Source organism: Coffea arabica, chromosome 6e (assembly GCF_036785885.1).
Source record: "Coffea arabica cultivar ET-39 chromosome 6e, Coffea Arabica ET-39 HiFi, whole genome shotgun sequence".
NCBI classification, from domain to species: domain Eukaryota; kingdom Viridiplantae; phylum Streptophyta; class Magnoliopsida; order Gentianales; family Rubiaceae; genus Coffea; species Coffea arabica.
Window position 1 is genome coordinate 6,207,488 of NC_092321.1, and position 15,037 is coordinate 6,222,524.

Sequence of the window (15,037 nt, forward strand, 5' to 3'; positions counted from 1 at the left end):
AATTTCACTAACGTCCCTTTCAGTAGTGGACTTCCGCTTGAGATTGTACTTTTCACTTCTCCCTAACATCCACATATACACCCAACTCAGTTCATTCTTTTGTTTAAAACAATTGTTACTCGGTGCTTGCATGTCTGCGTCTTCAAGGCCTTGCTTCTGTGACTGTCATAACAAGGAACCAAATAAAAGATAAGCACCTTCAAGGTTTCAACCTCAACCCCGTCCTCCGCCAAACGGGGCCATGTAGTTCAAGGGATGATACTCTGGAGATAAATTCTTGAACTTCTCTCAAGGCTTTTTTTTTTCTTTTTTTTTGGGGGTAATAAAGCTTCTCAAAGTTTTGCTGTCTTCGTAAGCCAAGCACAAACTAGAATTGGAATCACGCTTGCCGCCACCACCAGGCAAACAATATTTACCAAGAACTACCATAACTCAGAATTTCGTCATCTGGTTAAACATGCAAAGCTTTTGCGATCAAAGGTCTTCTTTGCCAATGGCTGATACTCCGGCTATTAATTCTCTAAACTTCTCACAGTTTTCGCTATACCTGACCATCTGTAAGCCAAGCACTAACTAAAATTGGAATCAGAGTCTGATATCACAACCGTACAATCATTGATCGAAATCTACCCTAACTCAGCATTTGGCCAACTGGTTGGGCATGCAAAACTTTTGTGCTCAAAGGTCTTCTCGATTCGAGGTTGTTGTACCCCTTCGGTAAGATGTACACTTTGGCACATTTTCTAGTATGTAAAAAGCGTCAGGAAATATGCTGAACATATCAATTAATTTGCCATCCCAATTCACTTGGAGCCATTTCGGACCTGAACTTTCACCTACCATCAAAAATTGCCATGGTTGAGCAAGCTACCCATCCATTATTGCTATTCTTTTGGAAGTTTGCACTCAATAACCAAAACACCCTTCTTCTTTTTCTTTTGGTTCCCCTTCTTTGAACTAAGTTAAGGGATAAACATTACATTATTTAATCAACAAACTCAAATGTATGGTTGAGTCCAGGAAAGATATTCACAAAATAATTTTTGAAATTGGTTAGAATAGTGGTCGAAATCAAATGGTCAACAGTGTTAATGCCTTTCTGGTTTAGATGCCAGGAAAAAGATTGGATGCTCAACGTAGGGATCACATGTAAAGCAGGCATATCAAAAAGTTTGACCAATCCAAAGACAAAAGAACCCAAAACACTCAAATTCTTAAATTTCATCTTCAGGTCCAGAAAGTATTAAGAGTAACAGCTGTATATTTGAAGCAGTCAAGCATCAAAATGCTTGATTTATTGCTGCATCAACCTTCTGCTTCTTCACTGGAATCAGTAAACATCCGCCAACATGACCTGCAGGAATGAGACAAAAAATGTGGCTTTACCAGTGTCCAAATCCAAGGTGGTGAACACATGACTTAATTTATGCAAATGTGGGCTTCAAGATGATAAAAAGCAGAGAGAAACAGATTCTGTTCATGAGAAGTGAACACTGCTGCTAATATGATCTACTTCACCTCAGTGCGGCATTTCTACCTTAGAATTGAACAACTAACCATGAACTGGGTATCCTCTAGGGAATAGCATGACAAGAAGCTCACCTTCTTTTAGTAAAACCTATAGTCATTTAATTTAAACATCTGCAGGATATTACAAAATATCACTATAGCATTTTCTTCCCCCTATAAATTTTAAATCTCAAAGGCAAGTGCACTTCGTAGTTCCTTCTTGTCCATTTAGCCCTGGCATCAACCAATTGTACCACAAGGCCCCTCAAGACACTACCAGATGACAGCATCATGCGAATCTGAGAAGCCACCTCAGACCACGGTATGCATTCCGAATACCCTAGAAACATTTGATGGCAAAGGAATATTTGTCTACTTGTAGAAGAACTTCTACCCACAGTTCATCTAGAATAAAGAATAAATGACAAAAGAAACTCAATACTTACATAGTAAATGCTTAAGTTTGACTGAGCAAGGATTTTCAAGGATTTCTTACTTCCATTATAGACTAACAAAATCTATGCTCCAATGTTGTAGAACAAGTAAGAAGTGGACCTTGTTCTCCTCCTTTATTTTCCCCTCCCCAATTCTGCCATTCTGCACTACACTTGAAGTGCAACATCTAAAATCCCATGACAATACTGTCTCATCATAAAAGAGTAAAAACAACATAACACCACTCAACCACATAACACCAACACAATACTTTATACTTGTTTGAGACAACAAAGTGGGTGGTCTAGTTCAATCTTGAAAGTAGCCTGTAGGAGATGTTCGCCAAGAATTTCACCCTAAAGAAAACCCAAAGGCTTCCATCAGTTCACTACATTCTATCATCACCAATACAACAAAAACAACCCAGGTGTCATAAATGGGAAGGAAGGCTGTTCTCTTTCCACAAATAAAGTTATCATGCTAGCTTTATAGTTTTAAGATGACTTGTTCAGGCAGAGTAGAAAGGAAAACTCAGTTGAACAAATTTAAATGGTAGAGTTTGGAAAAGAGTTAAAAATGAGTCAAGCACATCTAGTAACATGCATTTCCCAGTCAACAAAACTGCCTCCCTTCCAAACCATCTTTAGAAAAACCTATGAACTGTTATCCTCCCCAAAGTTTCTTACTCGCTAAGGTCCCAATTCTTTGCTGTCCACTCTCAAACAGGTTTGGCTAAACCACTTTTAATTGAAAACCCAACAAAGAGTACAAACATGTTATGAGTTTTGAAGAGGTATGACGTAATTCCATTCATTCTGTGCACATGAAGATGTATTTTATGAGTCTGTACCATCAGCCAACATGAACCATCAGACTTTGCAGAGCCAATATTAATTATTGGGTAATAACACAATAAATACACCTTTTACCAGGTTCCAATGCAGAAACAAACACAAAATACACCACACAATTAACATATCCTGCATAACAGAAAATTTGCACATCAATTTACAGATCAACAACCTACACAACAATTTGCTTTAAGTCAAAATTACAACCAACCACCCAACCTTATTTATCATAAGCTCATCACCTGCAAAAACGAATTGCCGCAATACAAGACCTTTAACATTCAATCCAGGCGACGCTCAATATGCTAGTTCATCAAAATAACTCACACTGCTAGCACATAACGCAACATTAAAAACAAAGCAATGAGAAGATCAAGATAGAAACACAACTTCCGAATCAAAATACACCATAATCTTATATCGTAAAACACTTACAATAATTACTGAGGCAACTTTCCAGACCGAAAAGTCGCAAACTTTGACACCTGCGAATATGAGTACTCAATCTCATTCTCCTTCAAGAACTCTTCGATCATCCCCTTAACTTTTTCTGGCTCTGAACTCTCGCATTCGATCTCATAGCAAGTCCCAAAATCATAAACCGTCTCATCCACTTCCAATTTCACCCCATTCCACTCGTACACATTTCTCACATTCCTAAAGCCCCCCAACCCCACAAATCCCGCCTTCACACCAAACTCCTCGCGAGCCCTCCTCGCCACCCGGGAATCTACATCGACTAACTTGGTTGCATCTTCCAAACACTGCAAACCCACCTCGAAATCCACTTCTTCTTCGTCCTCCTCGACCCGGCTAACGCCATCGACGATCACAGCTTTTGCCTTTAGGCAGATGAAACATTTGGAGGGTTGAGAGTTCTCGTAGAATCGGAGGCGGAGAACTGCCCGGCGAGAACTCAGCTCGCCAGCAGCGCCGTCGTAGAACGAGTTCCTTTGGTGGTGGGTTTTGGTGTGGAAGGGGGAAAGTAAGGAAAGGACCTTCCGGTGTGTGGCCGAATCTGGTAATCTAAGCTTTACTTCGACCTCCATTTGCTTAGCAAATGAGGTCGTTATCCTTCGGAGGATATGAGCCGCCCAAAGATTTGATGTTCCTCTAATTCTAATTTATTTCTTAAAACATAAAATATGAAGCAAGGAGTAGAATTTTTAAAGATAAAGAAAACAATAAATATCGGGAATCAAGGGGAAAGGCCGATGCGGTGGGATTTGGTGGAGGGATTAAGGGAGGAGCGGTCGAAGTGCTGAAGGAGAGAGGAGGCGGCGGTGGCTGTGGAGGATGAAATTGAGGTGGAGGAAGCGGTGGTGGTGGAGGCGCGTTTACGGGATTCTTCGAGTTCTTCTTTGTCGTCGAGTTTCACTTCGATCCTGGTGGCTTTTCTCCTCAGCATCTCTCTGGCTGGCACCCGCTTATCTGGATTACCCCAGCCTCAACTTTTCGTTATTCTGATTCTCACAACCACACCAGTGGTAGTGGCACTACTGGTGAAAGCCCAGTACCTTTGCTGGAACGGACTGGCTAGTGGTCTGACTTGTGAATTGAATTGTAATTTTTGCCAATAATAATACTAATAATATAAATAAATAGCTGTAGTTGATTTCATGTCAAATGCGTCAATTTTTGTTTTGTATGATCATTTTTGGAAATGCATCAATAATACGCAGGAGTCCCCCTTCAGAATCCGACCTTATCCAAAGTCCAATTTTAATAAGGGACAATGATATTTCTTATATTTGTCTCTAGAAATCCATTTTTAGTAAACCTAAAAAGGTCATGTGTGCATGAATAAGATATTTTAAAAATATTATTTGTACCCCTTTTACAAAATCCCTAATTAGTTGATACAAAATTATCCTTTTTTTTCTTTTTTTTAGATCAAACTTTGTAGTAGTAAATATGATATTTCTTTATTAAATTAATAGTAGTAACAAAAGTTCAAGGATTGACCATGAAATACAAGGATCAATTTTGAAAATCGGATCGGACCGATAGGTTCAATCTATTGAATCGTAAACCAATCATGTCTTCGGTCCGATTCAATTAAAAATTTAAAACAATAATTAAATTGGTCAAAATCGGTTGAACTGGTAAAAATCGATAAAAATTGAGAGATTTAATTGATTTTATTAAGTATTTATTTTTTAAAATAATATTTTAGTCTTATTCAAAATTTTTAATACTAAAAAAATAAAAAATTATTAAACCTTTGAATCGAAGTCGAACCGATTAAACCGTAAATCAGAAGATATTTCGATTCACTTTTCGATCCGGATTTAAAAACATTGCCGGCCACCGGGCCTGTGCCTATCAAATGGTTCATCAGTAAAGCACTTGTGAAGTACTGATTTTAGTCAATCAAATGGCTTAGGCGTTCAAACTACCTTTCAGCTTCCCGTAATTCTTTTTTGGGGTTTATCTCAAAGTTAACCAAAATGAAATGAGGCATGGGTAAGATTTTAGTACTAAAAAATTAAAAGTTGAAACTTGTTGCCGCAAGGAAAAGTGCTTTTAAGACCTCTCTCTTTTGGGCTCTTCCTCGAAAGATTTAGCCGTGGGTTGGGTATCTTTCATTCGTTGTTGGCGCCTGAACTTGCCACGCTTCACCCATTTTTTTTTGTCATATTCATTTTCTTTGACAACTGCAAATGAAGTGATCAGTATTCTCAATGCCTGCAAGCGTAATTAATTTTTTGCACTAATAAATCTACAAAATAAATGTTGTATACCGCATTTAATTATATTTCAGTTGTAGAGAGAAATGACATTACTTCCACAACAAATTTTGCTGCTGAAAACTTACCATAGTCCGTTTGGATTGCCATTTTTTGAGTTTTTGTAAAAAAAAAAAATGTACTGTAGTAATTTAATATATGTGAAATAAAAAAGTGATTAAAAAATGTACTAATGAAAAGACTTAAAATTTTTGGAAGAAAAATGGACAATCCAAATTTGTCGAATTTAAAAGTCCAGACCATTGTATAGATCTCATAAATCAAGTGCAGCTAGTCATGTTTCTTAAGCTCCAAATCCTAATAATGGTGCATATTATCAGCGTCTCTGCCCGTGTTTTGGCAACAGAAAAAGGCGAAGGCAGGACCAGCTGCCAATCGTTACCATTAGAGGGCCGGGGCTGCTGCCACCGCCCTGATGTTCTTTCTTAGATGTTGGCCATTGCTGGTCGAGAGTGACGAGAATAGATGGTTGTATTACTCAAATATACGACTCACTCCACCAAGGAAAATTCCATCTGGGTGTGTGTGTTTACGCAAATTAAAGAAAACAAGAAAAACTTGTTAAATTAAAAATTGTATAGCAAAGATCTGAACCAGAATAGCAAAAAACGTATGGCCTTGTGTTATTTGATCTAAAAATGAAAAACAAACTAGAAATTTGACCTAAGTAATCTGCTGAAACTTACCACCGTTTCAGTTATTACTATTCTAGTTCCACTAAACGTTCAAATTTGGCAGTAGAATGTAAAGGACTCAAAGTAGAGTGCAGTGTGTGTGTCTATATATATATATATATATATCCTTCATATTAATTGTTACCATCAAGATAGTTTCTATGGGTTTCGGTTTAACGTCTAAGGAGTTATATTCTGCTAAAACCAAATTAATTTGAATAAATTTACTATTTACTCTTTCTATAGTTGATTAACGAGTTAAAACGTATTAAGTCGCCAAAACTTATATTATATAGCCTAGTTAAGAATATGCACAATGCATAGAGTAGTTTCAACGCTCGATTGTCTCTTTCTCAACATCTTAAATGTCAAAATTATAAAAATTATTATTTTTCCACTAAGAGATAAATTCTTTCTTCCTTAAAAAAAATTTGATGAGTTAAAATGTTTTTCAAATGTTGAATAACTAGCTAAATGATGAGATGCATATTTGTGTACAGATTTGTTTCTATGGCATATGCTAAAAATCACATTGCACCCGATGCTAAGGAGCTGGAACTATTTGGAATAGTGGGTGTCATTTTGGCCATACACTCGCACTGATTACATAAATGAACAAGATTTAGAATGTATTAAAACTGCAGATCCATTAACTAGGATCCTAGTTACAACTAAGACAAGCATTAGAATGCATTAAACCTCTTCTACATCTTTAAGCAAAACTTTTTTACGACTTTGTGAGACAAGCATTATGATGTATTAAATATCTTTGAAGGAATTGAAACCTAAAGACTTGAAAAAGACGGTACAATCTAAAGACTTAAAAGAGAGCCATGTAAAAGATCTCTCCTGGTAGTAGCATATAAATACACCCTTAGTCCCATAAAGTTGGCAACAACCTCATCAGCCCACCACTACAAAGTAGCAATATCCCTTGAAGAGAAAATCACAAAAATGGCTATCTCAACCATGAAACTAGTTGTTGTTTGGCTATCCATCTTGGCTGCACCGTGTTTTGGAGACGATGCTATGATAAGCATCGGGGTGCCATGGAATATCCCATGCTTGCAAGCTGTGGTAAATACCCAAGGCTGTATTGATGAAATTGTGAATACTTTCTTCAGTCTACAGCCACGTATACTTGGTCCTGCTTGTTGCAGGTCGGCCCTTAGCATTGATGACAATTGCTGGCCTAAAATCTTCCCGTTTAACCCTTTTTTCCCACCACTGCTCAAGAGCTTCTGCAACACACAATTACTCCCACCACAGCCATTGCATCCATGAGTTCTCACGGCATTCCAAATTTACAGGCTATTATTGGAAATAAGATCACGCAATGCTTGATTACTATTATGGTTTCCATTGTTACAAGTTACTAGGAGATAGGCCACAGTTGAGAGATCATCGAAGAGAACTAAAGATTATGAATTTTAATGTTTTCAGGCATGAGTTATTTTTTTTTTTCAATTTTAACTTTGGTGGTATCACATACCACTTAGTAGTTAATCTTAGGTGATGCCATCACATTTTGTCGTGTTAGTATATTTAAAGATGAATTGGAGACTGTTTTACGTTTGATTTCGTGAGTTCGAATACTATTAATTGCATTTTTCTCACTATTAAATATTCTCAACTTAGAATGAATTACTTCTGGTATAGGATGTTCACTGGGCTGCATATCTGCATTCTATTATTTTCTCTCAATTCACTATTGTCCCCTAGAATCAAATATATGAAATTGCAAGCCCAATCCAAGTAATATAATACCAATAATTAATATAATATAAAGCGCTTTCATTTTCTTTAATTTTTTTAAGAGTCAAGGGACATAATTTCTTTCTGGTTTATGTTTTTTATAGTAGAAAATTCTTTTTGTATCGACTAACAAACCTGATTCTATATATGTAGGGTGGAAATTATGACCTCGATTTATGGGAGGCCATTCCACTATCAGAATAATTTTTGCATTTTCTTAAAGTATAAGTCTACAATGACATTCAATTAATGACCTAGTGTTTGTTATAAGATCAACTACGTAAGAACCAAAAACAAATATATCATCTTTGTATGCTTTTTGTCAAATTCTTTAATTTACTGCATTCTTTTACCAAAAGAAGGTGAGGTGGAATGGACAGATAAAAGAAACCTACATTCTCTATTGAAGAAAAGAAAAGGGGAAAAAAAAACTTGTCACCAATAATGCTTTGGTAGTATCCAAAAGTAATATGCGGTTCCAAATGCTGAGCCTTCTTTCTGGATAAACCTAAACGCGACAGAGGACATTTACGTACGACAAGCACAAATGATCACAAAGAAACTATGTAGAACCTAATCATATGCCTATGGAAGTTGATTATGTAATAATTTGAATACATATTATTGTTCTCATCGGCTGAATTTGTCTTGCCTAGTGTTTTCTAATGGGACTGGACGGAGACGACACTGAATGAGACTTCTTGCACTCAACTAGTTCCCGCCAGTCCTGTGTTTAACAGTGTCGGATAGGTTTAAAGATTGATCGGAATTGAGAGCCTAATGTAGAGCGAATCCGATGAGAAACGGCGCTAAGGTCATTAAGGATCGGTCAAGGTAGCTAGTGACCAAAACAAAAAGAAAAGAAAATCATACTACAATAAACAATCGATTCGGATCAGTTAAAATAAAAACCGGTGACCAAACAAATTCTCCTGGATCCAACTGCAACATTAAGAGCGTGCTGGTTTGGTAGAAAGCGTGTTGGGAAGCTTAACCAATCATGTCATGGGATGGAGACCATAACCATCCATCCAACAAGGATAACTACTAGATGGGGTATGTTGACATGATAAATTCTTGGACACGTAATTCTGTACAGGGTCGTGCCTGCATCTTAATCTTCATGATCAGTTTCAATACCAAAGAAATTCAGCCAGAAAATGTCGGTGTGTTGTAGTATTGCAGTTGTGCCGACTGCTAGCTCACAGATGCAGACAAACAAGAAAAGGAAATTTTGGTCAAGTTGAAGATGCTGTCTTTTCAGGCAATGAATTTGAAGCCCAACCTCCATTAAGCAACTGAGGAAGAATATACTTGGTATTTGTCCGAGCCATTACCACATCAACAGTGTCAAATAGCACTCTCAGTAAATTACTTGAACACAATAAAACAGGAAAAAAAAAAAAAAGCAACAGTAGGTAAAGGATAAAAACAGCATTACTAGAAACTCAAGGGATAGATGCAGCCACTGAAAAGTGAGTAGTATACAGACAATTAATTTAAATGGGCAAAGGCAAAAAGGTGGCATCCGGGACAGGAGCGTTTGACTGGGGAAATGGATTCACGAGCCAATTAATCTTTGCTATTGTCTTCTTCCGCCGTCCTCAACAGTGGTAAACACTGAACACAACCAGCTGGTAAGGTTATGAGCTAGTACAAATATGGGGCTGCCAATTGATTCTCTCCATTTAACTTTTTCTATTTATTAATTCTGCATTTATCTATACCTAGCTAAATGATTAAGGTGAAAGAAACAGAAACTATTAAACTATACCGTCAGCTTATTTATTTGTTTTGACCCTTTATTTTTCTGCATGGCACTTGTATAAATGGCTAACATTAAAATCCTAACGTAGCAAAAAGTAAATAGATTAATGGTAAAGCAGAAAATTCTTGAGCGTGGATACTTTGTTTGAAAGATTAAAGAGCTTTAATCAATGTAAAGTTTGATTAAATATGGTGCAAAACCCATTCATACATCTATCCACTTCGCCTGCATCATCCTCTTTGCTGTGTATAAACGGATAGAAAGTAATTAAGCTCGTTTCGCTACTTCCCCAGCCCTAACCCGAAAAGAAAAGAAAAAAAAAAAAAAAGCTCGTTTTGATTGAGGATGCAATTTCATGTGTACGACATATGTTGCCCGTTGTTATACACCTACTGTGTAGCTGTTAACAACACGAAAAAAAGGAAGCATGTAGTTTCAGAAAGTAGGTAAAGGGGAGTTGGAAGAAACACAAGTTTCCACCAAATAAAGAAAGGATAGGATTTTCCTCCGCTAATTCTAATGGATTAGGTTCTGGTAGTTTCTTTCTCGGTTGCCTAAAATTATGACAGATTCAAGGAATTCCGGAAATTTTGAACTTTGCAAGTCTGGATTTTTTTTTTTGTTTTTTGTTTTTGCTGACGGAGTGGGTGTCCGGGTAAATCCTTACGGGGCTCGACTAATCCCACTCTAGAGCAAGTCTGGACTCTAGAGCAGCTAAATATGTAAATTTGCCTCCTAAGTTTTTCCATCCAATTTAGGTGGTGAAAATTTTGCAGCAGAATTGCGTTTGTTTGTACTTTGTAGGCAATTATATGAACATATTCACGGGCTGTGTCGCGTACCATAAAGGGTTGCATTAATTGAGTGAGCGTACAATCACTTGCCAGTAATTTTTTTCGTCCCATTAGTTTAAATGTTCTGTTGCTAATGCAGTCTATGATTTTGACCCATAATCATTTTGTTATGTAAATATTTCACCATGAGTTGACACCTATATAAAAAATTTCCAGGTCCTCCTAATCTGCTCTGTATTTTCTAATGCAAGGAGGTGGAGGCCACTGTCATACTTTGGATTCTGCTGTTGTTTGTGTCTCGTTGCTTCAAGATTATTCTTCTATAAATAGGATTAATAATGATGAAAAGCGATAGGAATACTAATAAGTAGTCAACATCAAAAAATTTTGAACTTCATTTTCCCTTTTCATTTGAACTATTTTTTTTTTTGTTTTGCTAATTTGCAACTAACACATAATGGTGGAAACAATTAATAGTCGCCTTTTTTTTGTACTCGTTTTTGTTTAATCACTCTTATGTTTGCTGTTCGTCTCCTTACAAGGTCTTAAGCTAATAACCAAATAAACTCCAAGTCACTTTTGAATGATTTTTCTTGGAACTATTGGCAAAAGGAACTACAAACTACAAGATTCAGCTCAAAAAAAAAAAAAACTACAAGATTCAGTCGAAGCAGCGCGGTTCTTTCACTTACTATGTAGGTAATTCTGCAAGAAAAAGTAAAGAAATGTTCGTTTTCCTCATATGTACTACATGACTACATCTTTATCCGAGATTCGACCTTTCTTATTGTGTCACCAAATCCACCCGAAATTTTCAAGCATGCGGATGATAGCATTTTGCGGTAGTAGCAAGACTCGATGATTGATGATGCTCTGGGTCCATTCAGTTGTGTGTTGAATCAAGAATCCACCCAATCCTTGTCCTTGACCCCAGACCAATGAATGGACCCCAACTCACACCTCCCCAACTCAAAACTGTGCTTATCTTTTGTCCAACACTCCAGCAATCCTTCTCCACCTTTCTCAAGCAAAGCACATCCACAATGGCCCCACTCCCCAACTGATTTGCCCAATTAGAGATGCCTCAAATTTCTTACTGAGAACCCAAGCTGTAAATCTTGAATTTTTCTTGTACCTTCTATTTAAATAGCCTCAGTCCCAAAAAGGATTGGGGGCCTTTAGTATAAATTATCTGTAAATTTGCTTTCTTGGGCATGTATAACTCATTTAATGTCACCTCAGCTTAATACCTCCTATCTCTGCTAATTGTTATCCTCTCTTTTACTATCATAAACTTCCCAACGAGCCCTGCAATGGAGTAAAAATTGTAGCATTCCAACTAAGCATTTTCTTCTGGGGGATAGATCTTGAAGATTAGCTTCAAGACATAAAGATGGGTTATTTAGTAGTGTACTACGTGGGCTTGAGTATATGGTTGTCTTTGTTTAGTTATAGCTCCATTTTCGCGTACTCTGAGGTTGTAAAAGACACTGGAACAGCCCAAGGCTTTGTATCTGTAGATGGGATTAGTGCCATTGGAGAAATAGATGACGGTTTCATTTGTGCCACCTTGGATTGGTGGCCACCTGAGAAATGTGACTATGGAACCTGTAGCTGGGACCATGCTTCCCTTCTCAATCTGGTACTTTCCATTTTCCTGCATTTGCAGCTATTTCGAGTTTCATGTTTATGTCTCTGTGTGTGTGTGCGTGCCTTTTTTAATGTTACCTGCAAGCTTACTACGTTGGTATGCTGAAGTTGTTGATGGATTTAGTCCACGTGAACCAGTGCCGTCTTTTATAACAAGGGGATGATGGCTTGTTTGAGCTGTATATTTCAGCTTCAACTTCATTTCCGGTTAAAAAGATGCGATTTTTATGCTTTAGCCGGTGCGTCAGAAAAGTTTTTTGATGGCTACGAATTCCACTCTGATGCTTTCAGCAACGTAGTAGTAAAAGGGAAAGGAGAAAATACTTGTCGCTTATCATTTATGCTCTGTTTTTTTTTTGCCTTCTTTGATTAAAGTCCAAAAGATCTTGATTGTGTTGTGAGAGAGATGTTAACGAATTTCAAATTGTCCGAAATGATTCTGGGCTATTATATGCCGTGGCCAATTTGAATAAAAAGATTAGTGTTTAATGGACTGGTTTGATCTGTTTGTTGTTTTATTTGCAGGATCTTGACAACATAATTTTATTAAATGCAGTAAAAGGTATTAACTTTTTCTGGCTTTCTTGATTATTAAAAACGGCATTTTAGCGTTATAGTCCCGTTATGGGAGCTCAAGTAGCTATCTTCCCCTCATTTTGCAGCTTTTTCACCATTAAAGATTAGACTTGGGGGCACCTTGCAAGATAATGTCATATATCAAACTCAGAGTAATCAACGCTGCCATTCATTTGTTAAGAATTCCTCAGAGTTGTTTGGCTTCACTCAAGGGTGCCTTCCTTCGTCCAGATGGGATGAATTAAACTCCTTTTTCAAGAAATCTGGGTACGTAAGAAGCACCACCTTGGCTAGACTGGTAATTATTTTTCATTATTGTCATGGATCTGAAATTAATGAATCACTTTCTTCATTCCAGGGCTGAAATTATATTTGGTTTGAATGCTCTGAATGGGAGGAGAATAAGGTCCGATGGTTCAGCTGTTGGAGCTTGGGATTCCTCAAATGCTGAAGCTTTTATTCGTTACACTGTTGAAAAGGGCTACAACATATATGGTTGGGAACTTGGTAATACCATTTACCTTTCTATGGTTAGCCTGCTGCAGAAATGCTTCTTCTCTGTTTTCATATAGTTTTCTATTTAAAATTATTTAGATAGCTTGAGATTAGTTTCAGATGGTAATTTTTCATCATCTATTTTGGCCAGGGAATGAACTGTGCGGCGGTGGAGTTGGGACAAGAGTTGCACCTGATCAGTATGCTTCTGATACAATCGTATTACGCAACAAAGTGCAAGAAATCTACAAGGATGTAGCAAACAAGCCAATTGTTTTAGCGCCGGGAGGATTCTTTGATGTCAACTGGTTTACAGAATTTTTGCGCAGGACCAACAACGCTGTAAATGCAGCCACCCACCACATATATAATCTAGGACCAGGTAATATAGCGGAAAAACTGGCTTTTGAGGAAGGATAGTTTGGTCCTGTTTTGACTCGAAATCTTACATCAACAGGAGTGGATGAGCACCTTATTGAAAAGATTCTAAGTCCGTCGTATCTCGATGGTGAGGCTGATACATTTAGTAAACTCAAGGGCGTTCTCAAGAATTCTGGGACTTCTGCCTCTGCTTGGGTTGGTGAGGCCGGAGGGGCATACAACAGCGGCCGAGACGGTGTGTCGAACGCATTTGTGTACAGCTTCTGGTATTCAAGCAGTCGTTCCAACTTCTAATAAATGCGTATATAAAGTGGTTATGTTAAATTGTTTTTCTCTGACGATTCTGCGGAAATGACTTCTAGGTATCTGGATCAGCTTGGCATGGCATCTGCTTATGATACAAAGGCTTACTGCAGGCAGTCATTGATTGGGGGAAACTACGGCTTGCTCGATACCACAACTTTTGTACCTAATCCAGATTACTACAGGTAATCATACCACTTACATAACCAATTAGAGTTAGTCCACAACATTTATCATTCTGTCGGTTTAATTATTCTTGTATTGGCATCACTATAACTCTGTGGCTAAATTCTATTCTGCCTTCCTCAGTGCTCTTCTTTGGCACCAGTTGATGGGAAGAAACGTTTTAGCAACGAACTTCACAGGCACAAAGAAGATTCGTGCCTATGCTCATTGTGCAAAGCAATCCGTAAGCTCGCTCCAGCATTCGATCTTTCCGCGATAATTCATTAACTGGTTAACTAACAACAGGGTATGTTTCTTACAGAAAGGCATCACTTTGCTGCTGATCAACCTAGATGGCAGCAATTCTGTCCAGGTCAGAGTGGCATACAATGGCACAATACTCCACAGACACAAACACGGGCATCATCACTCCAGACCCAAGTACATTCAATTACCTCAACCCAGAAAAATAGGATCTGCCACAAGAGAAGAGTACCACCTGACCGCTAAGGGTGGTGACTTGCATAGCCGGACTATGCTGCTAAATGGGAATGAGCTAACTGTGGGTAACTCTGGGGAAATTCCTCAACTGAAGCCTCAAATTGTCCCTGCTTCAGAGCCAATAAATATTGCTCCTTACTCCATTGTATTTGCTCACATAGAGTACCTTAATCTCCAAGCTTGCAACTAGATTCTAGGTGAGAGAAACAGATGTTTGTTGGTAAAAGGCTTGCAGATAGATTGTAGGTGAGAGAACAGATGGAGCTAAAATTGGTTCCATTTGAAAAATAACCATTTAAGATAAGAAATACAAGCTTTTCTGCTTTACTTGATTATTCTTGATAAGAAAAGAAACATGCTTTTTGTTAATATGGGTTCCAACACTCCAGGTTCCCCACCTTTTCCCTATCCTCAGAAACATTAGCACAGT

At 37.8% G+C, this 15,037-nt stretch overlaps 2 protein-coding genes across 3 annotated transcripts; one reads left to right on the top strand and one right to left on the bottom strand.

The window, feature by feature from the left end:
* Nucleotides 1-1,193: 1,193 nt before the first annotated feature.
* On the bottom strand, nt 1,194-4,365 carry LOC113696128 (triphosphate tunnel metalloenzyme 3-like). 2 transcript variants are annotated; one of them, XR_011816819.1, is made up of 3 exons: nt 3,231-4,365; nt 1,956-3,123; nt 1,194-1,354 (listed from the first exon to the last, which is right to left on the bottom strand). XR_011816819.1 is itself a non-coding variant. In XM_027215484.2 (2 exons), the coding sequence occupies exon 1, from the start codon at nt 3,842-3,844 to the stop codon at nt 3,236-3,238; it is 609 nt and encodes a 202-aa protein (XP_027071285.1). In that variant the 5' UTR covers nt 3,845-4,363; the 3' UTR covers nt 1,194-1,354; nt 3,231-3,235. The 2 variants fall into 2 exon arrangements, 1 of the variants encoding a protein (XP_027071285.1); XM_027215484.2 differs by lacking the exon at nt 1,956-3,123 and having other exon boundaries at nt 3,231-4,363.
* A 7,207-nt stretch (nt 4,366-11,572) lies between these two features.
* On the top strand, nt 11,573-14,942 carry LOC113696125 (heparanase-like protein 3). The gene is made up of 9 exons (XM_027215482.2): nt 11,573-12,178; nt 12,712-12,748; nt 12,849-13,029; nt 13,121-13,269; nt 13,409-13,639; nt 13,715-13,904; nt 14,001-14,126; nt 14,251-14,350; nt 14,429-14,942. The coding sequence occupies exons 1-9, from the start codon at nt 11,930-11,932 to the stop codon at nt 14,795-14,797; spliced, it is 1,632 nt and encodes a 543-aa protein (XP_027071283.1). The 5' UTR covers nt 11,573-11,929; the 3' UTR covers nt 14,798-14,942.
* The last annotated feature ends 95 nt before the right edge of the window (nt 14,943-15,037 follow it).

Bases quoted from the DNA above. Each gene is read 5' to 3' on its own strand.
- LOC113696128 (XM_027215484.2), bottom strand. From the start codon at position 3,844: ATGGAGGTCGAAGTAAAGCTTAGATTACCAGATTCGGCCACACACCGG.
- LOC113696125 (XM_027215482.2), top strand. From the start codon at position 11,930: ATGGGTTATTTAGTAGTGTACTACGTGGGCTTGAGTATATGGTTGTCT. The intron at 13,640-13,714 runs GTAATATAGCGG...TTACATCAACAG, and splicing joins CATATATAATCTAGGACCAG to GAGTGGATGAGCACCTTATT. The intron at 13,905-14,000 runs GTATTCAAGCAG...AATGACTTCTAG, and splicing joins GCATTTGTGTACAGCTTCTG to GTATCTGGATCAGCTTGGCA.